The following is a 24,712-nucleotide window of genomic DNA, read 5'->3' on the forward strand; positions in this document are numbered from 1 at the left end:
TCGTGGAGCCTGTTCTGGCCTGGATGGGCCAGCTGGGGGAGGGAAGGAATACACAAAAACTGGGATCTTCATGTAAAGGAAATGCCTGAAGGGTCAAGACACACTGAAGCAGAAATTATTTTTTCTTTATTTAAGAAAGAAAAGTAGGAAAGAACAGTAATTTGTATAACAGTAGACAAGTTGACACTGCAAAAAAAGAAAAAGCAGAGGTGGGCTACTTGTCACAGCCTGCCCACTGGCTTCATGACTCAGCAATCCATGCACTTCCTCACCTGCATTATTACTAGGCAAATTTGTGACGTAGAATTAGGGTCTACCAATCCTTAGGTGTGCTACACCTAAGCTAGAAACCCAACAGCCTGTAAAAGTCATTTAAAAGTAAATGGGATGCATATTAGTGCAAGCAAACCATTTCTGTAAACATTTCCTCTAACGCAAATGTGCATAATAAACAGATTGCACTGGCCACAGAAGAGGCTCCTCTGACTTATGTACAGAAAGGCACGGAAGCTCTGGCTGATTCTAGACACATATGGGTGTGGTGGCCCCCGTGAAGAGCAGTTTCAAGGTCTATATACAACGGTGTGTCATCTTAATACTGTTTTGCCAAAATGACACTTGTAGAAATCAGTGTCCTGTGGAGGGGACTAAGGGAAAGCCTGTCCCTCCTAAACGAACAGGAAATCACAGCAGCCCACTTCTTGTTTCCCCTGGGCAACTCTCCCAGGATACCTGAACTAACTTGTCTAGGCTCACTGTCAGCCCAGTTTACAGGGTGTCAGGACCAAGAAGGGAAGGTCAAGATGACTGGGGTTGCGGGGAGAGCAGCTGCCAGAAGCTTGCCCTGGGCAGACTGCTCTCCTTCAATCAAGTCGGTCATGGAGTTGGTCTGGGTCAACTGGGAGAATGCCCATTGGGCTGGGTGCCAGCAGGACAGGCACAGATGACTAGAGCTCATCCTCCACCTACATCTCCCTAAGAGAAAGTTGTACATATTAATAATTCCAACAACGTATGTTTGTACTATTTGTAATGTATAGCTTTGCAGCATTTGGCTGACAGACTATGACACACAGGAGTAAGGTGGACAGCAGCCTCCGATTTCTTCATGCTTCTTGCTGTCTGTAGCTTCGTGTTTCTACAGAGCTATCGGCTAGCCTTTCATGGTACACTAAAGTCAGGGAGACGGCTGCAAACACCCAAACAGCTTGATCCACGCACTCACCTTGCTGGCCCCTCTCATTTTATAAAAACCCCAAGTGTGGGTAGGAGGCTAACAGCATCAGATTCTGATTGAGTCCCCTGCGGATGGGATAGATGGGATAACTCTTTAACCTATTTTAGGTTAGCCAAAAACTAGAAAAGAAACAGTTTTACATTACTCTGAAGTCATGCTAACAGAAAACAATTTTTACTTCCTTTTCCCTCTTAAAAGGAGTAAGGATTGCTTGGGTATCTTGACTTGTCTTTGTTGGTATTTATAACAAACCATTTAGCTGCAGTTGTATATTGAATGTTTCACTGGATTTTTGTTGTTCATAAAACAGAATTAAGAGAATGACTGACACTGTGTGACCTAGGCCGGCTGGTAGAAGCTTGGCAGTAGGTACATGTAACTGTTACATGGGACAAGGAATCGATGCATCATGCTGTAAAGGGAAATTAACCACAAAGGAAGCCTCTGAAACACCAAGCTTATGTTTGGAGAATGAAGCACACAGCAGCTGCCATGCGGCAATCCCACTCAGAGCAAGATGGCAGGGCCACAACTCAGCACTGCCTCTTCACTGAGACACTAGCATCCTCAGAGAATGTAGTAATGACCATGAAGCCATGAAGCAAATTATTACAAGACATTTATTACAAATGTCACAGACATATTCATAAAGAAAAATTAGTTTTTAAAAAAAGGAGAGAGAACAAGAGAGCACGTGAGAAAAACAAGAAAAGCCAAAGCATTGATCTTACACCTGAAACACAGGCAGGGAGGCGAGGCGCCATCTATGAAGAAGTAGGAGTAACTACATTCTTAAAATAGTTTTAGTGCATTGCGTTTTTTAGAAAAGGGACACACCCTCACTCCCAAGAAAAGGTTCCTGCAACATGAACAGTCTGTGTGACTCCCCAGCATGACCCCTGCCTGCTTCCAAACCCTTTAACTGAGAACATAAGATCTCTTGTGTGTCACAGGTGGTGGTGGCTGTCTGTCACCCTCTAATGGTGAACTTGGAGAGAGCAGAGCAGTCTACATGCTGGAAGCAGACTGCAGCAGCCACAAGGCTACTCCCCACCGTCATAGACAGGCTTGTTTGTTTTTTTCTTTTTTCATACCTGATTAGACTTGTGACAAACTGAGTCAAACTTTAATCAGATAGTTTTGGTATTAAGGTTAAATTAAACATTAATGTTTTCTGCCAAAACCATAAACTAAGTCACCTCTCAATGCATTAGAAACAATGAGGTAGGCAAAAAACAAAACAAAAGGAAACAAAAGCCCACAGGCAAGCTGACCTTCTCCTACAGTGGTGCGGGCGCGTGCAGGCCATGGTGGAGGGGCTGCAGCACTTGAGGCTCAGCAGACACTGAGCCTGCAGCCGAGGCCGGGCTAATACTGTCACACAACAAGCTTCTGGCCCTCCAACAAGACGCACACAGTTTCTTTTCCTTTTCCTTCTTAAGAACCATCTGCACAATTTAGGCAAAACTTGGTACACAAAAAAATGACTGAGTTCTTGGTCAGGACAACCCCCTCTAAAAAACTTTCAAAGAAACAAAATGGGACCCTTTAACCCACCCCACCCCACCCTAAGCCCCACCCACAAAAAAAAGGTATCCTAGTAACTGTGTCTTTCACATTTTATAAATATTAACTTCTTAGACCTGCACCACCTTCTTTGTCCACATACGGTCACATTACAAAAAGAGAAATGTCAATTAAATACATTGTTAATGTTACTATATTAAATCTGTTCTCTGCTTCAGCAAGCTGCTTCTTACACCAACTTTTCACCTCTTTGTGCCCACTGCCAACGTCTGATGGCGTGCTCATCACAACCTTCAGACACCCACAGGACAGTCGCTCAGAGACGAGGAATCCTGGAGCTAGAGGCAAGGCGCTCTTCCGGGTCTGATGTTCATCCCCAAGCACTCCTAGCACCGATGGTAGAGTCTAGACAGCACCAGCTGCAATGCAGCCTTGATTTATTTTTGAGAAAGGAAAAGGAGAGAATGGGAATAAACTGGCAAAAAGTGTAGGAGGGATGGGAGAGGACCTGACCAGACACGACACGCAAGAGGCCTGCATAGACAGCCATCCTGGCTGCACCGGCACAGCTCTGAGCTCCAGTTGCAAGGAATTCCAAGTTCTCGGGGTCTTGCCGACTCCAGGGGTCAGTGATCCCAGCTCACACTGCCTCTACCAGCTCAGAAGGGAAGTCCTGCCTAAGGTCATGAAATAGACCTGGCTGCTGCCGCCAGAGCGGACAGAGGCAAAGAACACCTGCAACACAACCGGAGGGCACAGTCAGCAGCCACTCATTACCTCCTGGTGCCCAACCCCAAATAGCCCCAAATGAAATGTTTAAGGGTTTTCTTGATTTATTTTAGAATGTGCCATCACTGCCCATGGACCACAAGCCACTGTAAGCAGCAGCCACAAATGCACAGACGCCATAAGGAAGCCTTACCTTGTCATTGCGTTCACACAGGAACTTTAGTCTCTGAGCCCTTTTGTGCATAAATACACCATCCAAGTGACCAGTTTCCACAGATCGTATCTCTATTGCCTTCTCTCCCCAGCCCATTGTCTGATTCGAGCGGATATATGCTTTTAGAGAGGGAAAAACAAAGCATTAACAAGGAGGAGTCTTGACAAGACACTTCAGATTCACATGCACAAATGCTGAGTGCCTAGCCTACGAAGATTTTGGTTTTCCAGGAATTCTACCTCAGTGATGGGCATATTTCTGAAAGCCTACCTCCAGTGCACAAGGCCCTGGGTTCAATTTACAGCAGTGACCAAAAGGGGGCAGTGTGCTGTATGCCTGTTACGTCATTGGGCAGTAACTGAAAAAGCCAACTTCCCTTGGGTCTTTCATGCCATTTCTAGAAACAGCCATGAGAGAAAGGAAGAAGAATGATGAGCAGACACACTGGGGACATAAGCACAGCCACATGATGTCAAGCATTAGCCTCAGTCCCTGAACACCAAAACAGAAGACTACTCAGGAGCCTAAGATGACTGGGGCCCAGCCACTCGAGAGCAAACAGTGCTTCTTTCTCTGATTTTCTTCATGTCACATGAATTGGCCAAAAACAAACACACAAACAAACACCCCAAATACCTGCCCTTGAGGTAACTTAAGAGTCAAATGAGAGGCAGCAATTGCACAGCTTTTAAAGTACCCAAGAACTCCTGGGAATTTGTTCTAACCTTCTCCCATCTGCTGATAACCATCGAGTAGCCAGACGGTGTGAGCAACATGCAACATTAGTACAACACACAGATGTGGTCCTAGTGTCTCCTCTCACAGACGCCTCGTCACAGGCATCATACCTACAGACGTCGGCATCTCTCCCCACTGCAGAACCACGTCCTTGGTGATCCTTCCGTATGTGTTTACGTAAACCCCCTCATCTTCGTAGCACACCAGAAGCTCCATTCCATCCGTGTTGGGGAGGATAATGATTGCATGGGGTTTGATGCTACACTGAATCTAGAGAACATGAACAGGGAAGCATGTCTGCGGTCATCTCCAGTGCTGTGAACGTGCTCAGCAAGACTGTCTAGTGAATTCGGTAGTGCTGCACCCCTATAGCTGTACCTACCACAAACAGGCAAGAATCTTGGCAAGCCCCAATATACAACCCAGAGTCTATCATTTAAAGGTCACATGCTCTGCTGTACACGTTTGAGTCCCTGGACACAAAATCGGATGGCACACTCATTTGAGAACCATTCCCAACCCAAGGTGTTCTCCCTGACAGCAACAGTCCCAACTCCATCCCATGTTAGTCAAAGCAAGTGCTAAGAGGTCCTCAGAGGGCTTCACAGAGCCAGGAAAGCAGATTTCTACAGTTCTGAAACCCGAAGCTACTGCAAACAGTGCTTCATTTAAATACTCACCCTACACCATGGGGGAATGAGGAAACCCTGCTTGTGTTAGTCACTGAGCAGAGTAAAGGGGAAAGTCAAAACAAAGTGAAACCAGTCAACCAACCATAGAGTGTGGGTTCTTTCTTACGTGTGTTGGTAGATAAATGTCATAGACTGAGCCTGAATCCACATCAACAGCATGGAATCCCGCACAGGATCCATAGATCACTTTCAACCTCTGGCCTTCCTCGACAGTGAGATCCACCAGTAATGGCTTATGTAGCAGTTCTCCAAATGACTACAGAGGTAATCAAGACAGAAGCAGGGGAACAAACTTACACATCAGATGAGAAGCAAGCTGCAGGCATCTGATTTATCAAGTGGATTGCTAACTAGCATCTGGAAGACATGTCTTCCCTCCTACCTAGCTGAAGGATGCTCTGTCCTGTCCAGCTGTGTGTCTTGATTAGAACACAGGCAAAGTCAACAACAGTAAAAACTGGCATAATGCAGGGTTCAAATACTTAGACACAGCAGTGCAGTGAGCTGCTGCAGGGGCTATGACACTGAAATTGTCAGGGTTGATCCTATGAGAGCCTCAGTTCTTCATGGCAGCACAGTTCTTTGTTCTGGGGCTCTGGGCTGCAGCAGTGACATAAAGTCATGCTCATGTCAGTATCTAGCACAAAGAAATAAAGACTAGACTCCAGATGATGTGAAGGATTTTATAATTTAGTTGTCTTCTCAGTAATACTAGAACTTACCAAAAATGGTAACCCTGACTCTGATCCATGGGGGAAACAAGCAGGAAGTACCCTTTAATTCAAATTTCCCAGGTAATTGAAACTTATACTTTTAATAACCTATATCAAAACAGTTTGTTTCTTATCCTCTGCTAAAATGTTCCTCGACTATTGTGAAAAGTTCTATATCTCAAAATAGAAGTAACTGTTATCTCTAATGCTAGAATAGTAGACATTTTAATTAAGAATTTTATACACTGAATTTAGGGCAATTCCTAAAATGAATTACTAAAAACACATACAGAACAATGGTGGTTAGATCTCTGCAGTTTGGGAGTGTGGAAGTGTGCAGTCTATGACAGGTACAGCACTGTCTTATATGCCACCTCTTAGGCCAGCAACATGCCAGGGTGAATGAGATCAATTATGAGTGCGTGTGAACTCACAACCAAAACAGCCCCAAGTTTAGCACAAACCACTGTTCTGTAAATATCAGGATTCTGTTAAAGTGATTTTTTCAAATTTATATAAAAACAGGACCATACTATACATATTTTAACTCCCTTCTTCTATTTAATGTATAATATGTATTGCTTATTATCATTAAAAACCTCTATAATTTATTTAGTTGCTAGGTACCCCTGGCTGGCCTTGATCCCACAACAGTCCTGCCTCAGCCTCTCTGGCATGTACTATCACAGCCAGCTCATCACTTAAGTCTTTCAATTGCACTGCACTGAGCACGCTTTCCCAACCGCCTCTCACTGAGCCCTTTAACCCGAGTCTAGAGCTTCAACACGTCTATGTCTTTCAGGGACCATCTTCTTCTTAAGGGACGGGACAAGTACCATTTTGGCAAATTAATCATCTGAGAAGTTAGAAAATAGTTATACAAGCCTGTTATGTTAGATTGACAGTTATGTTAATGCATAGCTTTATATTAACTGTTCAAACCTATAAGTCTATTTAAAACTGGCAGTTTTACCTTAAAGGCCATAAATTTGTGATATGGCTTCGGTGCCCATGCATAGACTTCCACAGAACTCTTCAAAGCAATTACCAGAAACTTGATTCTTTCATATTTTACTGAAACAAACATAAAAAGCAGGAGAAACACTATCAGCATTAACACGGAGACAGAAGCTCTTCTTCACCACTTGCAAACCTTATACCTTCTGCTGCTCATCCAACAACTAGGAGTTGAGGTGAGAAACACAGAAAGCTTAAGCCACCCACACACATAGCGTTTCCAACTCTCCAGTATGTAATTCAGTTTCCTAGATCAATACCAAACTGAGACTGACTACTTTAGCTGACAATCATAATGTCTTAGATTCCAAGAATTTTATTATTAAGGGCACTGCCAGGCAGACAACACTGAGGACTGGAGGGCTCACAATTAGTTCAACATGATAATGTCAAAAGTGAGACATTAAAAGCAGAAGATAGAAGCAAGTCGTAAGTCATGTGTGACTCACAGAACATGTATCACCTTTCACAGCTATTCCTGTTCCCTAGTGCAATGCTCTGGTCTGCTCTGTAGACCACTGACATGGACCTCCAAACATCATGCTGCTACTTGCCTAGGTGCAAGGACTTGTTACTGACACAGCTTTGTTAAACTTCACTTACTGTCAAATCCACACAGAGGATTATATAAGCACGACCAGTAGGCGTTGTTAACAGACTTTCCTGAAATGATGGAAATCATCCTATGTGCACTGCTAATCTCTATAGACCATGCCATAGCTATCACTGCTAATCCCTATAGACCATGCCATAGCTATCACTGCTAATCCCTATAGACCATGCCATAGCTATCACTGCTAATCCCTATAGACCATGCCATAGTTATCACTGATAATCCCTATAGACCATGCCATAGCTATCACTGATAATCCCTATAGACCATGCCATAGCTATCACTGCTAATCCCTATAGACCATGCCATAGCTATCACTGATAATCTCTATAGACCATGCCATAGCTATCACTGCTAATCCCTATAGACCATGCCATAGCTATCACTGCTAATCCCTATAGACCATGCCATAGCTATCACTGCTAATCCCTATAGACCATGCCATAGCTATCACTGATAATCCCTATAGACCATGCCATAGCTATCACTGATAATCTCTATAGACCATGCCATAGCTATCACTGCTAATCCCTATAGACCATGCCATAGTTATCACTGCTAATCTCTATAGACCACACCATTACTATCAACATTAAGGAGGTACTAGGACTGCATGGGAACCAAACTAAAGCCTGTTAACTTTAATTAACTATATTTTACCCTCCTGGTCATGGTGGAAACTCAGAATCATTCCAAATAATGAGATGCCAACTGTCATAATTATTAACCAATGAGCTGCCTCAATGGATAAAGAAGACAATGTCACAGATTACAACACCCTGGGGGAGGTGGGCAGAATAACTGCCTATAGATGGTACCTTAATAAGATATGCAAGCACAAATCAGCAATCAATGGACTTTACAACTGTAACCAGCCAATTTCTATAAAATTACAATGTCAGTCCCTTAAAACTCTATGCTATGGCCCATTCTTTCTCATCATTTCTAACTAGCACTTACTTTTACACAACCAAAGTTGGCTTGGGTTTTATTAGATGACTTTGTGAGAATCACTGAATGTTCCAAGGAAGGGAAATACCAATCATAAAACAATGCTAAGACAACAGGCCAGCCACAGCCATTTATAAATAAGGGCATGGCGGCTCTGCACAATGCCAGTTAAAGTCTCAAATGTTCTCCTAGTGACTGCAAAGGAACTCCTAGCATAAGCTAACTATGAGCCTGAAAAGTGAAGAGGTCACAGGACACCTCACCAGTTTCAAAGAGTCCAACAACTTAAACCTGACTCTACTGGAACTCTGAAGAACAGAGCACTGCAACCCCTGAGCACTCACCGACTTTATAGTGCACGCACCCTTCCAGGTCACCCACGGTGGTCCACCCTTGCTTCTTCTCAACTTCTGGATCATTATGGAGAATCTTATTTCTTAACCAGGATAAATAGTAGACACGTAACTTATCCTTTTTACCTAACAAGATAAATATAAATATTTTACATGCACAGTCAAAAATCAACATTATCAATAACAACAATATTCAAGAAAAAACAAAAACAGTAGATACAGTTCCTCTGAGGGAGACAGTTCATCTGGGAAAGGCATGAAAACTTCTTGAAACAATTATAGCAATGATTTTGGATAGCATGCCCATTATACAAGAGTCAATTACTTTCCTATATATTAACAACAAAAAATTAGAAACTGAAATAAAAATACTATTCATATTAACAATAAAGAAATGAAATCTACATGGATCTCACAAGATAGCTGTTTAAAATATATGAGGACAATTAGGAAATTGTTAAAGATGTTAAAGAATTAAGTGTAGAAGTACTGTGTTCATGGACAGAAAACCACACTGTAGGTTCTTCCTAATGTGAACTACAGATTCAACTCAAGTCTAGCCCAAAACATAGTCAAGTTAGTTGTGTATATCAATAAATATACTCTAAAGTTTATGTTCATTGGTAAAACAGTGACACAGTAAACAAAGTATTTAAATAAAAACCAAAGTTTTTGGACAGTTCTTAACTTCAAGATTTACTATATAGTCGATACAGTAACCAAGACCATGAGGTTATTAGCAAAAGAATAAGCAAGTCAATTAGTGGAGGAAACAGGCCCAGAAACAGATGCACACAAACACAGTGAGCAAAGAGATGCACAAAAACACAGTACAAACAGAGGCACACAAACACAGAGAACAGAGACACACAAATGCAGTAAGAAAACAGATGTATACAAACGAACGTAGTGAACAAACGTGCACACAAATACAGTGAACGAACAGAGACACATGAAAGCAGTGAGCAGATGCACGTACAGTACAAACATGCACACAAACAAATGCAGTGAACAAACAGCAAAAGAAGTCTTCTCTAAAATAAACAGTGTTGTGAATGAACGTGAATTTATTTGTAAACCTTAAAATCTTTGACAAAAATAAATTAAAAATGAATTGCAGAATTAAATGTGAAAAGTCAAGCTACCAAACTTCTACAAGAGACGTATGAAAATATCTTGATAGATCTTGGATTTGGCAGTGACTTTTTGGGTAAAATACCAAAAGCACAACCATAAAAGCGAACACAAAATGATACAAGCACAAAGTGTCAGGAGTCACTAAGCTTTATAATGTCTGCTCTGCAAGACATGGAGAAGGACAGTGAAGCCAGAGGCAGGGAAAAGATACTCTCAGGAAACATGTAATAAAAGATTACTATCTAAAATATACAAAGAAACCCAACAATAGGGGGCAAAGCAACCGAACCACAATATGGGGTAAAGGTATAAGCAGACCCCTTCCATGGGGGGAAGAGATGGGACTTAGCCGCAAGAACACACAGAGCATTCACATACCAGGGGTCTCCACGTTCACACAAGTCACTACTCCAGTAACCTATGGAGACGGAAAACACCCAACACGGGCAGTCTCAGACATTGGGGTGTGGTGCAGACAATGTCCTTCCCAGCTGTCTGCTGCGTGGCAACGAAATCACTCTGCAGGACCGCTCAGCAGCTCTCCGCACCAATATACTTCTGCCCTGTGCTTCTGTCAGCTGTGTTACTTTGCTTTTTTTAAACCAAATGTACAAAATGAAAGCTTGTGTTTAAGCAAAAAGTTGCACATAGATACTCATCTAGCAGCTTTCCTTATAACTTCCTAACCAGAAGCACCAGGATGCCTTTCAACATATGAATGGATAAGCAGCAATGATACATCCATATGGGGAACATTTGGCAGTATAAAAGAACAAGATATTGAACCACAAAAGACATGAAGCAACCTTAACTTAAATGTACACTGCCAAAGAAGTTAGACCACATATGACATAATCCATATATTCAGTCATGCAAAGTTATATCTACATGAATCCAATGATAGGACGTTCTAGAATAGTGAAGCCATCAAAAATAGTTGGTCAGCTATCGTCAGGGCCTCAGGAGAAGCACAAATAATGCTTTTTAGGATACTGAAACTAGACAGACTGAAACATACCTATCACTGCTTCATGTCAAAACCAAGCAATTGTTCTCCACAGTGATAGAAGCCACATGCTTTGATTAATAGAAATGTATTATTACTAACAAATAAAGATGCTGTGCTACCAGTGTACAACATTAAAGCACAGACGTCAGTGACGGGCATCTGGGAGCGAATCATGGCTGTGCACATCTTCACAGCATGAAGAAACTGAGCTTAGTATGTGTGGCTTGGCACGGTGTGACCAAGACCGTGGATTCTGCTTTACAGAACACTCACCAGATATTGTCACCAGGACATTTAGGCCCTCAAGCACATCCATTTGCTGGAACCGTCTTCGGCTGATCAGGGGGTACACTTTCCCTTGGCCACTTCTGTCCAAGAGCATCAGACCACTCTCTGTGCCAACCAGCAAGTTCACTCCTGTTCAAGAACATGGAAAGGCCTACATTTTAGGTTGTGACTGCATAGAGCTGTACCACAGAACAGAAAAACATTCTCTACTTGAAAGATGATAGTGTCCGTAATCCCTACAGAAATGCCCAGAACAGTCAGTGGGAACTGAGCTCCCAGTTGCAAGCCCACTATTTCTTGGGGTTTAGAGATTCTGGTCCATCTGCTACTATGGCTGCACAATTGGCAACCTTGTAGAATGATTTAGAGAGACAGCAAGCCTCTGTAGTCTCCACTGGCTTATGAGCTGGTCTCAGTCAGTTCCCATCACCAAGAAACAACTCACTGTGTCCCCATGTTCCCGGGAGCTGCCTTCCCTATGACTCTCTCTCTACATTCATGTATTTATCCAAATGTTCTTGCTTCTTTGGTGTAGAACCTTCACCTCTAAAAGCATCTTCTAACATGTACCATAGATTTATGCTCCCAGGGGACTAAACACGTTCATTCATGCCAATTCTCTAAGCTGGGCATAAATCCCCCAGAGAAGCAATGAAGTATTTGTGTTCTTTGAAAGTACCTGCTAAGTCAATAATCTTAAGTAGATGAAACAGGGAATGGGCGGGGTCAAGACAGTCTGTTAAAGTGTGGTAGTCTAAAACAGCTTAGAAAACTAAGAGTATCTAGAATTGGGTACTTTTCCCCAGGATTAAGTCAGATTTGTGTAACTACTAAAGCATTTGTTTTTAAGCGAGGTTTTTTTTTTTCCTATAAGATTATGAAACTGTAAGGCCACATACTCTACATGAATGTTATGCATTTACCCGACTCATATGGCCACATGCTATAAGTCAATGCTATGAGTTTGCTCAACTCATATGTAATGGGACTGTCTACAGGAACCCTACTCATATAAACAGATTAACATAAAAACCTAGCTCTTCAGTGTCACAAGCCACATACACACTACTTGGATATGACAAGTACAGACAAGGTTCCTCACAGCCAGCACAGAACTCAAACCACAAGCCAGCACAACCCTTCCCTCTATCTGCTGTTGCGTGTCAGGCACTTGTCTCAGTAAGAAAGCAACTCAAGCAAAGGCCCTTTAGGATGGTCAACACACCAGATCAAAGTACAGAAGTAGAGCCCAGGGCTTGCCAGGACATTGAGGGACATGATAGAATACTAAGACTGTTCCCAAGAGTAACTTTGTTGGGCCAAGCATTTATTACCCATTTCAACAAAACTAACATATTTAACACAATCTCTATAGCGAATGTGAATTACAAACAACACTAAAATCTTTCGATGTGAATAAATGACAGCCTACTTTCTGAAATACTTTCTGAAATAACAGCAACTGACATCTACTGAGCAACAGCAGAGTGATAGGCACACTTCTGTGCCAGCTTCCTGTTGTATGGTGCCCATAATCCCTTAAATAGATAGTTCTATTTTTATTTATACCAGTGGTTCCCAACCTTCCTAACGCTGTGACCTTTAATACAGTTCCTCGTGTTGTGGTGACCCCAACCATGACATTATTTTCACTGGTACTTCATGACTTTTATTTTGTACTGTTATGATTTGTTATGTAAATATCTGTTTTCTGATGGTCTTAGGCAACCCCCCAAGAGTCATTCAACCCCCAAAAGGTGGAAAACCACTGATCCAGATGGTCAGCAAGGTCCTTACTGCATGATCATGAGCTTCAAAACAGTCATGACAAAGGCAGAATTTGTGACCCTGAGAAAGCAGGTGGGTCTGCCGTGAATCTGGCAGCTTCTCATAGTTCCCAGAGTAGGAGCTGAAGCAGGCAAGAGAGAAGGGCAGGCCACGTGGGTGAGAACAGGAGCTGGGAACAACGGTGTAAGGTTCTAAAGATGAAAGGCAAGCCCTTGTGCCCACCTCAGTTGTTTCTCCCAAAGAAACTGAAAGGAGTAAGAGAGGCTGAGCCATGGAGGGGAGGAGAGATGATTTACTGCTGCAGGGAATGTGGTGGCTGCCATGCTCAGGGAACAGGACTGCGGGAAGTGTGTGGCCTCATGTCATCTGCATGTGCAGTGACTTCATGCTATTTGCATATGAGGTAACTTCTTGCCATCTGCATGTGAGGTGACCTCATGCCATTTGCATGTGCAGTGATTTCATGCTATCTGCATGTGAGGTGATCTCATGGAATCTGCATGTGAGGTGACTTCATGCCATTTGCAAGTGCAGTGTCAGGGAGTAAGAGACTTCTGGGTAGAAGCAGGGTACTTTAAAAGTAGAACCAAACTGTGGGACTAGATGTCAGGGTAAGGGCAGGAGGGAGATAGCAGAAAGGCTAGCTTGAATTTGAGAAGGCAGAACTGAGCACAGACAAGCCAGGCTGACAGCCCTCTGCAGACTGCTTCTAAGAGCCTCATCTAGAAACTGGTCAATGTCACAGACAACACACTGAACGCAGACAGCTAGACTTACTCTTCCTGTGGGAAAGGCCAGCTCCTTTCTCCTCCTCTCACTGACCACCTCAGAGGAGAAGTGGGAACAGTTCATTTTTCCCAAGGTCCTACTGCTGACACCACTGCAGTAGCGCACATGCGTTCTGATGCATAGCACACACTCAGCTAAGCTGAAGGCCCAGAACAGGAAACAAACAGTGTGTGCTTCTCTGCCTGACAGCTCTGTGCTTCAGAATAAAGCTAAGTCATCTGACAGCAGTGAGGTACCTACCCCATAAGGCAGCACACAGGATCTCTGAGTTAAATCTCTTCTTGTATTTACGAATCTCAGGGGTATCACTCTGTGGCCTAGTGTTCGTGGGGTTCACATTGACCACTGAGCCTTTCCGGGTAGGATCTTGCCTTATGGCTTCTGGTCTCAGCCCATCACAGGAAAATCCCACTGAAACACAGTACATTGAAGACTTATCTTCTGTACACAGACACCATTGTCTCACACCCTCAGATGCCCCAGATAAACATCCATACACTGCAGCTGATACTTTCTCAAAGAAAAGGCATTCTAGAAAACATGGACATGGAAAGGAAATTGACCATGACCTCACGGCAACCCAGGCAATGACAGTGAATGGCCTTGCTGGTTGAGAGCACTACGCCATGAACAACCAACCATGCCATGCCTGGGCCACAAGGGAAGCCACATGGGGACCAGGCCCTGCCTGACAGCTGCCTTCCTTGACGCTGCTGTACTTACCCACGGAAGTAACTGTCGTTCCACTAGATGGAGAAATCTGTAGTAACCTGGGGTCTATAAAAGGTGTAAAGGAGGAGGAAGATTTGTGTTTCTGGAGTGTGCTACTAGCGGACTGAGTCTGAAATGTAAATTTCAATTTTATTAATAGAAGAGACATTTAAAAAGTGAACAATAAAGACCATTTCAATCCACTTATACATGGTACCATTTCCCAACCCAAGCCCTCTCCTCCTGCATCAATCCCCCAAACGCCCAGCAGGTAGTTCAAATGTAGTATCTCTTCCTTGAGACACATACATGCCAAGGGCAGTGATGCTGCAAACTACCAATGAAAGCACCACTTCACGATCAGAACTTTAAAAAAAATGAAAATTCTCAAACAGCATTGGAAATGTCTTAATAGCAATTCATTACTTTCTCAATTACATCTCATACTACAAAGTAAAATTAATAAAGGTTTCATCTCCTATCTACTGTGACAGACTACTAGTGTGATGTCCTATCTACCGTGACGGACTACTGGTGTGATGTCCTATCTACCGTGACGGACTACTGGTGTGATGTCCTATCTACCGTGACGGACTACTGGTGTGATGTCCTATCTACCGTGACGGACTACTGGTGTGATGTCCTATCTACCGTGACGGACTACTGGTGTGATGTCCTATCTACCGTGACGGACTACTGGTGTGATGTCCTATCTACCGTGACGGACTACTGGTGTGATGTCCTATCTACTGTGACGGACTACTGGTGTGATGTCCTATCTACTGTGACAGACTACTGGTGTGATCTACTTTGTACTATGACAGAATCACCATTAAGTCCATATCACACAACAGGCTCATTAGTAAACACACAAATGACAGGAGACATGACTTTCTGGCCTTTTAGGAGCACGAATGTTAATAACAAATTTAAAACCAAAAAAATAAAACAAACAAACAAACAAAAAGCTCACAGAGAAAGTGAAACAGTTGTTAGGTGGAGATGTAATGATGGTTAAAACCAAACAGAAACACTTGCCAGTTTAGTGAGTTAAGGCTATGGTAAAATGGAGCGTGTGATATCACCAAGGAAAGGCGTGCAAGCACAGGTTTCAGGACAGAATACACCGATCAGGCACCTTTTCCTCTCCTCACTTCTGCTGCGGGGTACTTGAAAGTTGCTGTGTCCTAGAGCCCATGCCATCCTAAGCTTCCCCACTTGACACACCAGCTGACAGCTCACAGGCTTCTCGCCCTGCTCTATCAATTAGTGGCCAAGCCATGATGGCCAGTCTGATGCCAATGCAGCTCAGAAGGCAGCTGTCTGGTGCTGACCTCAGGAGAAGACTGTTCCTGTGTTTTCTAATGAGGGAACCAACCTCAGGAGAAGACTGTTCCTGTGTTTTCTAATGAGGAAACCAAAGTATCACTGTTGTCCACAGTCAACCAAGTGTTTATGTTAACAAGACTGGCTGAAACTAAATACCTGTTTAGACTCTCTCAATTATTAAACAGATGGACTCAATAGGCCCCAAACCTGTGAAACCAAATACTTGCTTAATTAAGCAGGTGTTCAAGGTGGGCTCTGTCACTGCACTTAGGCATGACCTACTTACAGAAAAAAAGACTCACCCACCTATGACCCAGACTGAGCAGTGCAGCCATGCCATGAACTCACAGGACTTCTTCTACAAAACTTTAAATTAAAAGACAGCTCAGACCTTTGTCCTTGCTTAGCATCATAATTTTCTACATTTCCCCCCAGAGCACTTGACTAAGAACTCTGAGTACATGCGGGTGTCAAGGAAACAGATCCCTTTAAAAAGGTGAATGAAAACCAAAGTTGACAACCAATACCCCCCTCCCCCAAATAAACAAATGAAACCAGTAACCAACAACAATGGATGCCTATTTGCAGGGGATTCTCACAAAACACAAAAAGTTTGTTCAGGCAAGGCCAAGGCTATGGAATCACATTTTCCTGTAATCTATACACTGGATAAAAAGAATGAAGAGCAAATTCCACAAATGACTACAAGGATTTCATGCCAAATACGTAATGGATCTGAAAACACAGCAATCATTTTATTCACTTAAAAAAAAAAAAAAAAACAGTAAAGCAAGCCATGCAACTCTACTCTCTAGAAGGGAACAGTGAACTGGCAAGTCTGGGGTCAATCCATCTAGGGTTAGGGATCTGTATGCAGATCTGCACATGTTACTTGGGACTGGGGAGGAGGGCAGATGACAGAAGAGCAGGGCAGGGAAGGGGGTGGGCTTCTGGGAAGGGATTCTTTGCCAACTAGCTCCTAGGCAGTGCTGGTCTAACCCCAGGAAAGCAGCCAGCTGTGGTGTGAGACATACCTCATTAGCAGTGAGCTTGTCCTGGGGTGTCTGTGGGGACATGGTGGGTGTCGGCTGGCTGGAGGATGGGGAGGAAGAGGTGGAGGAAGTGGAGGAGGAATGGCTTTGCTGTAAGAGATCTGGCAAGAGGTGAATGCGACCCGCAAAGCCATTGCTCTCATGATGGCTGGCACGCTTTTGGTCAACTGTACTCTGTAGAAAAAACAGGCACACTGGTCTCGCTCAGGCGCTGCTGACGTTACTGACAACCCTACTGATAACTGCTTTGTTCAAGGTACTGTGTGATTGTTCAAACTGTATTAATTACCAAGGAAAATCCAAGGACATTAGCCAGAGTTGCTCAAACTTCCTTGCCAAATGCCCAACTTGAGCCAACTAAACTGGAGCACCTCAGTGGGGAGCACCCACTGTCAGCACCATGTGTTCCCCCTGGTTCATCTGCAGCAATAGCATCCAGTAGAAGACGACCCCCTTGCTTTCTCTGTAAATCTGTCTAAGCCACCTCCAGAGAGTACCCTGTGGCTTCTATGAATCCTGATCTTCTTAGGTTCTTCCTACTTTCCATCCAAATACACTGCTGTGACATGAAACACTCAGGGCAAAAACCCAAAGCCTAGAGAGTGCCCTGTCCTGGCTTCAGTGAAGAGCCTAACATGTGATAAAATCTAAGCTAAGAATGAACAATTATAAAATATCATGGTCCAGGCAGAATCCATCTTGCATCACAAATAGAGTTATCATTTTTGGACCACAGGAGACCCACTTATCCCCAGGCCCCAATGCTGCAAACACAGGGCCAGATGCCCCAGCAGGGCCTCATGGTGGCCATTAGAGGCTCCAGATCTGTACCTTCCCTCTGTGAGCCTTCACAGGACTCCCTGTGGCTTCTCTACTACTCCAACACAGACTGTGAGACTCAGCATGGTGCTTGGATGAAGGCTGCCACAAGCATGCAGGGGAACAGCAATGTGGGTGGAAGACTACTGGCTACCTTCATTGCATGCAGCACACACCTGCCTCCCTAGCCCAGGACACGCTACCCTCAGAGTTGTGTTAACATGAAAACAATGATGATGTAGAAATAGCATGAGTGAGTGAATGAGCAGGTGGGTTAATGACCATAGAGAAGCTCAGCCTCTGACAATAGAAGAAGAGGCTCCGGTACCTGGCGGACGATGAGGGTGCCCTCCTTGGACGGGGTCATGGCTGGCTCACTTTCTACATCATCATGAACAATCATTGTTTTCACAGATTCTGTTTCACCATTGCTCAGATTCAGAGATGACCTGAAGAGACAAGATCCGCAAGTCACGAATACCAACCAAGCCATGAGATCTTCTCAAAGCTAAAGATGAGAGGAAGCATCAGGCCTAAGTTTCCTATAGGACAGCAAGCATGTGGCTTTCTCCCACAGAAAAGTTCCTTGCTGTTCACTTTGTTCTTAAGCAGAACATTACTCAGAATGAGTTATTATGTCTAATTATGTCATGCCATACTGAAACGTCCCTTTTACTGAAACCCTTAAAAGGAAAAGAGACATACTGAGATATTGTGGGAAGACACTGATGTGTGTGTGTGTATGTGGTGTGGTGTTGAGTGTGTGGTGTGTGTAAGTAAAAGCTGTATGTCACTGAGTTCATGAACATTCCATTAGACTTCTGCCATAGGGCTAGGGCAGGCTGCAGCACGGAGAAGGCCTAGTAGGAAGACTCTTGCTTCAAGCCCAGCAAGCACTAACGCTGCTCTGGTGTCCTCTGGTCCCGAGGTGGAATCATCAGCCCCCTCCTGCTCCACGTCCTCCTCCTCCTCATCTGTGGTCCCAGACTCCTCACTGGAGGAAGAGTAGTCTGTCACTTTGTGAGGTGGCCGCACATCTTCCACTGCTCGAAGCTCTTTGGCCAATGCCGTCAAGTCCTAAGACACAGGAAAGAAAAGGAAGTTAGGAAAAGGAAAAGGTAGGGAGAAAAAAGGTGACAAACCTTCCAGGCCAACTGCCAGTAAGTAACTAGGGTCAACCTCAGAGAAGGATTTGTGAACATTTATTTTTCATATGAGGGAGTCTGTATAGCTTTTGACAGAAGGAAGAAGGCAGGTGTAACAGACAATCTAAATCCTACTATACAGTGGTCTGCCAGGATGAGCTGAAAGCACACTGCTTTCAGTAAGTCTAAGAAAGTTTGAGAGGTTTTTGCTGCGAAAACGTGACTACAAGACATGTCTTTTTTTTTTTTTTTTAAAGATAGTTGGTTTTTTCTTTTTGAAGATTTATTTTATGTATGTGAGTACACTGTAGTTGTTATCAGACACACCAGAAGAGTCTATCAGATCCCATTACAGATGAGTGTGAGCCACCATGTGGTGGCTGGGAATTGAACTCAGGACCGTTGGAAGAGCAGTCGGTGTTCTTAACCGCTGAGCCGTCTCTGCAGCCCAGACAGTGTGTGTTCTTGTAGGACTATTCAGAACTGAGCACACCGCCCTCCAGTTACAAAGACTCCAGAGTTTATGAGGAATCCCAAGCTGACTGGACAGCAGAGTGCTGGCACACACTCACCCTCACTAGTAACTGCCATCTGCCTGAGCTGAGGGGTCCACAGGGGGAAATGATGGCACATGCCACATGCCACATGCCACAACCTTCCTCTAGACTTAGCCACATTCCCATTTATACCAATAATGACTGTGAACCTCAGAGCAAAGTTTACTAAAAACTGGCTTTTCTTTTCTGTGCGTAGGTATTTTAAGATTCTTATCAATTTGCTAAAACTAATTTCCTAGACTGATTATTTACCCCTCTCATTTAAATCCAAATTCCCTTTTCTACTTGGGAATTTTATTTAAAATCAATAGCATTTTAAAAACCAACCACATGACTGTTTTTCCCTTTTTATTTAAAGAGCAGTTCCAACTTAGTATTCTTTTATGCAGTTAAAAATACGATTTTTATCTTTGACCTCAAGCCTCTGAACTATCAGGAAGTAAGCTTGAGCCTGCTGTATCCTGGCAACTGTCTGTGGCAAAGCAGCACCCTTAGAATAGTTGTTGCAGAGAGGTAGGTTTGATAATAAATATCCAGCATTTGGCTCATCTGCTACTGCACCCGAGGATCATTAAAAGCAAGAGGAGGGCAGAGCCCAGGCCTGAGCTGAGCGGAGCCAAGAGGCAGAGAGCACTGCAGAAGCTAGCCATCAGGGGGAAGGCTTACCACTTCTCCCTTCAGGACACGGCGATTCCATGGAAGTGGAGAGAGAGGCCATCATTGACGAAGGGTGCAGAGAAGGGAGCAGGCAGCAGAAAGAAGGGGAGGGGGCATCCAGAAATCAGTTAAAGAGGAAACTAAACTTCAATAGGTTTAAAACCCCACAAGTACCCACAGTCACATGACTAACTGCTATGACAAGGAGTGAGGAAGTAGGAGGAGCAGTCACAGCCATCATCCCAGAGGAAAAAAAAAAGGGGGGGGGGGCAGCACTCAAGCCACAGGAGGGTTCCAAAAGCTGATTTACAAACAGTCTGAAAGCTAGTACTGCAAATGCCAAACTTATCAAGAATAAGGCCAATGCCAAGCAGTGATTGTGTGTAGTGAGTCCGTGCACACGTGTATGTGTGCGCGCCTGTGTTGGAGCTTTTGGCTTTTACTCAGTATTACTATGAAGTACTTATTTCCTTAAAATCTGCCAATACATAAACTATCCTTTACTCTGCACTTCTCTGTAAAGCTGACTGGACAATTAGTGTAAGGCTGAAGAAGAGCACAAAAGCTGCCCTGCTAATGACTTCAGAGTTGAGATGCCTAAGGGTGAAGCCACAAAGGCATCCTGTATCAGACAACTCTTCTATTTCCTCACACCAGGGAAGGGCCACAGGAAAATGAAACCACAGCAGGCCTCTCCATCACTTTCTCTTTCTTCTTTTTGTGGGAGACTGAGCTTGGGACCTCCCAAGTGTTACTGCACACCCTAGCCCTTTAACCATATTCTTAACACAAAGGTTTCATTCAAGCTTAAAATAGAACTAATTAATTTTACACAATCCTTACAGCAGGCTTGAGAGGTCGAAAGACTTCTTTTTTATCTTCAGGCTTTTTGGCTGCATTTTCAAGGCGCTGCGATGGAGAGCCTTCAGACTTGGATGAGGCTGTTAAGTTCAAAAGAAACCAAAAACAAAAACAAACAAACAAAAAAAAACCAGAAACACACAGATATATGCATGTCACAAACTGTCCCTCCCCCTCATCAATCTAACTCTGGGCCTGAACTCTGAACTCTGGGCCAAGGGACATGTTGGCAGCCCTTCTGAGGGAAAGGCTTACCACTTTCCACTTAAAATCCCACATCTGCTTAATACAGGCTCCCAAATACTAAGAAGAACACTGTAAAGGGACTTTTCAACTACTGTTACCAATAATACACACTGACCACAGTATAGCCTCAGAATTCAAAATAGAAGAAATGTGTTCAAATCCTAGCTGAGGCATTTAGCTAACTAATTACACTCAACTGTGAAGTACTGAGAGTGGCACATGTATGAAGCACTGAAAACACAGCTTTCTGGGTAACATTATTGGGACTGTTTATATCCTCAGCAATCTATGTCAAAGCATCACTTTGTAAAATGCAGCTATATGCAAACCCAGGCCTCCTTTTACACATGGTGGTCTTCTAACAACAAATTACAACCATGGCTGTTCCCAGGGAAAGTTGTAGGAGAGATAGCCTACATCTCACTCTGAAGCGTTCACCGGAGCCACTCTGAGACCCAGGATGGGAGCCGGGCTGGGATCCTGAGTTGCTGGACCCTGAAGAGCTGCCACTGCCTGGCCTGGGGACCAGCTTTTCCACTCTCTCCCAAAGAAGCCGGGGCTCAATACTGCTGTTAGAAAAGGAGAGAAGAGTGTCATCCCACCACACAACAGCAGAGACATGTGCTGATGTGGACTGTGGAGGCAGAGAAAAGCCTGCAACAGTAGCTAACACAGTGCACTGCACACAGAGCGCACTGCACACACAGCATACTTAACAGAGCACACTGCACACATGGTGCACTGCACACAAAGCACATTGCACACAGTGTTCACTGCACACACAGCACACCACACAGCATGCTGAACACAGCACACTGCACACAGAGCATTCTGTACACACAGTACATACTGCACAGAGCACACTGCACACAGAGCACACCACCATAGCATGCTGCACACACAGTATGCAATGCACATTACAAAGACTATATTCAGGGCCAGCATCTTCAATATCTTAAGCCCTAAAGATGCTGAATAGTATCTTGTTGTTAAAGCACATGAAATCCATGTTCTCTGTGAGGTGAGATGTGACTATTTACAGCTACAACCACTTCTGTCCTGTCTACAGACCCTACTCTTAATGGGAAATAATTACTCAGAAAATTTTCTGTATCTAGGTTGCCTCATCCACTATGACAGTACTCACACCCTGGATGCCTACAGTCCATTCTTTGAGATGTGTGGAGGAAGCAAAGCTGGTGAGACTTCCTGCCATGGTCAGACCCATAGCACCCACACACTGAGAAGACTCTGTGCCTTGGATACTGTAATGTCAGTTCTCTCTGGTCATCAGCATTAAAGGGTTGCCTGCAGACTCTGAACTATCATCCATCTAGCCATTTATACCAAAGTTACCAATACAACATGTGCACAAAATTACCAAACACTTAATGATAACTGCAGGGCAATGGTGACAAGTTTTCAGTAAATGCACACACTGCACACTCCACACCTGATCAAATATCAGAGCCGCTAACTACATGTGACACCAGCACTAAACCCAGCTGATGCCATCAAAAAGGTGAAGTTTACTTCATTTTAATTAAGTTAAATTCATACTTAGCCTCATTGGCTAATAGCTACTGCATCAGACAGAGCTAAACCTCAGCAATGACATCACTTGACCAGTGTGACAGCCTATTGCAAGTTGTTAGGTAACACTGACTTGGCTGTGACTTCTTTTAACTCAGTCTAAACCCTCACAATTTCTTCTAGACTAAAAACCTCTCTCAAATTACGTTTCTTAGAACCTGTTCTCAACATAGTTTTCATTTTGAAATTACTACAATATACACCAAGATTCAAATCTGCTACTCACTACTGATCAATTTGCTGCTGCTAGTGTGTGAATGTGTGTGTGTGTGTGTGTGTAAAACAGATCACATCTGTCTAGAACCTCAGTGCTGGAGGAGCACATTTATGAAAACAGACAAAAGATGACTCTCTAAGAGACTGCGACCCACAACATATCTTTTCCTGTCAGTTTTCTTTTACCTGGTAGAATTTCTCTGTCCTGCTTGGCTATTTTGCTGTCCACTGCCCTGCAGTGGGGAATCCCGACGGGACAGGACAGGGGAACGAGAGGTCGTTCTCACAGGAACCTTTAGGTAGGAAACACAGCAGTTAAGACAGACAACAGAAGAAGGACAACAAAGCTCTCCTCATCACAGCACACTTTATGACACAGCCCTCCTTAGCCTAGAATACCTGCCACGAAGCTAGCTCCTCCCTCTCCCAACCCTGCTCTGCTCCTGCACGATCCAAACAGCCTGGCCCATCTCTTTCTGTCATGCTGAAGTCATGTTTGAAATGAAGCTTGTGGCAGAGAACATACAACAACAGCACTTCACTGAGATAGTATGTGAGAATCATGAAAATAAGCTCAAAGAAATCCAACAACAGTCTACAAATAGATCAGCAGGAAGCAGAGACTGGCAAAGAAGCAAGAAAATATTCAGAAGAAGCAAATTCCAAGTGGAGGAAAAAATACACTAAGATGTGCCTTTTAAAACTCTTGTACTAGTAAGCACAATACGCTCGACTTTAATGTAAAAAAATCGTTTTGTCAATTTTTCCTCCTAAGACTTTTTCTGAAACTATTAATGTTATGCACAATGATGGATAGCTTCTGTATAAATTTACAATTCTTATTTAGAAGCATGCTGTTTAAATTTTTTTCTCTTAAATACTTTTTATTAAATTATGTTTAAAAGCAGTCAACGATAAAAAGCTAACTGACCATTGGCTAACTGTAACTGCTGAGATGGGAACAGGTTTCCCTCCATGAGAAGTCATTTGAAACTTCTTGCCCTTTAACCCTGGTGAAGTCACTGTTCCCATCATCACAGCAAACAGTAAGTTTAAATAAAGAGAAAACAGCGCATCTGTCTGTCTGTCCTTACCCTTGGAGGCACCTCGTCACTGTCTGATCTAGACCAAGCCTTTTGGGTAGGCTCAGGTACCTCCGACTTAGAGTCAGAGCTCTGACTGAGCCCCTCACTGCGGGAAGGTGGACATGGGTCCTGAGAGCGGAGATGGTGGTGTGCGAATTTGGGAGAAGGGTCACTGAAGGAATGGGATCTCGAGACAGGGGAGACATTGTTCTTGAGAGATGCCAGGTGGGACCACTGTACCTTACAAGAAAACAAAACACAAAACATTCAATGCGTTCTGCATACAACTAGCTTTTCTGGTCAATACTAAATCCCAAATAGGAGGTAGCAGAAGTGGAGTGTGAATCAGGGAGGCACAGTGTCAAGCATGGAGCAGCAAACGGGCTCCATGCTGATGACGAGGCAAGAGAAAGCAAAAGCACACTCATAGGGAAACAGTGCCCAGACACACAGTGCAGACAGCAGTGAACAGGGGCATGCACACACCCAAGGAGAGAGTGATACACGCATGTTCGTCAGCACAGAGAGGTAGGGACCACGGACAGAGACACTGCTGAACAGCAAACCTCCCCACCACCTCACAATCCCAGGTGAGAATCTGACTGAGGAAACACAGAACACATTTGTGCATGTACACAAAACTCTT

At 43.8% G+C, this 24,712-nt stretch overlaps 1 protein-coding gene across 29 annotated transcripts in view; it reads right to left on the bottom strand.

Moving 5' to 3' along the window:
• Nucleotides 1–1,838: 1,838 nt before the first annotated feature.
• The window catches only part of Map4k4 (mitogen-activated protein kinase kinase kinase kinase 4), a 127,081-nt gene continuing 104,207 nt past the window's right edge, over nucleotides 1,839–24,712 (bottom strand). For 4 of the 29 annotated variants that reach the window (XM_076914987.1, XM_076914996.1, XM_076914990.1 and 1 more), the window contains 16 exons: nucleotides 24,076–24,306; nucleotides 23,168–23,274; nucleotides 21,590–21,738; nucleotides 20,909–21,006; nucleotides 18,608–18,783; nucleotides 18,035–18,155; nucleotides 16,870–17,061; nucleotides 14,519–14,636; nucleotides 14,036–14,206; nucleotides 11,204–11,347; nucleotides 8,776–8,910; nucleotides 6,824–6,924; nucleotides 5,244–5,393; nucleotides 4,556–4,715; nucleotides 3,687–3,826; nucleotides 1,839–3,499 (listed from right to left, as the gene is read on the bottom strand). In XM_076914987.1, coding sequence (XP_076771102.1) covers nucleotides 3,416–3,499; nucleotides 3,687–3,826; nucleotides 4,556–4,715; nucleotides 5,244–5,393; nucleotides 6,824–6,924; nucleotides 8,776–8,910; nucleotides 11,204–11,347; nucleotides 14,036–14,206; nucleotides 14,519–14,636; nucleotides 16,870–17,061; nucleotides 18,035–18,155; nucleotides 18,608–18,783; nucleotides 20,909–21,006; nucleotides 21,590–21,738; nucleotides 23,168–23,274; nucleotides 24,076–24,306 — 2,277 coding nt within the window. In that variant the 3' untranslated portion in view covers nucleotides 1,839–3,415. Of the gene's footprint in view, nucleotides 3,500–3,686; nucleotides 3,827–4,555; nucleotides 4,716–5,243; nucleotides 5,394–6,823; nucleotides 6,925–8,775; nucleotides 8,911–11,203; nucleotides 11,348–14,035; nucleotides 14,207–14,518; nucleotides 14,637–16,869; nucleotides 17,062–18,034; nucleotides 18,156–18,607; nucleotides 18,784–20,908; nucleotides 21,007–21,589; nucleotides 21,742–23,167; nucleotides 23,275–24,075; nucleotides 24,307–24,712 lie in introns of all 29 variants that reach the window. The other 25 variants (XM_076914989.1, XM_076914991.1, XM_076914986.1 and 22 more) reach the window with 8 other exon arrangements.

This window comes from Arvicanthis niloticus, chromosome 17 (genome assembly GCF_011762505.2).
Source record: "Arvicanthis niloticus isolate mArvNil1 chromosome 17, mArvNil1.pat.X, whole genome shotgun sequence".
Lineage (NCBI taxonomy): Eukaryota > Metazoa > Chordata > Mammalia > Rodentia > Muridae > Arvicanthis > Arvicanthis niloticus.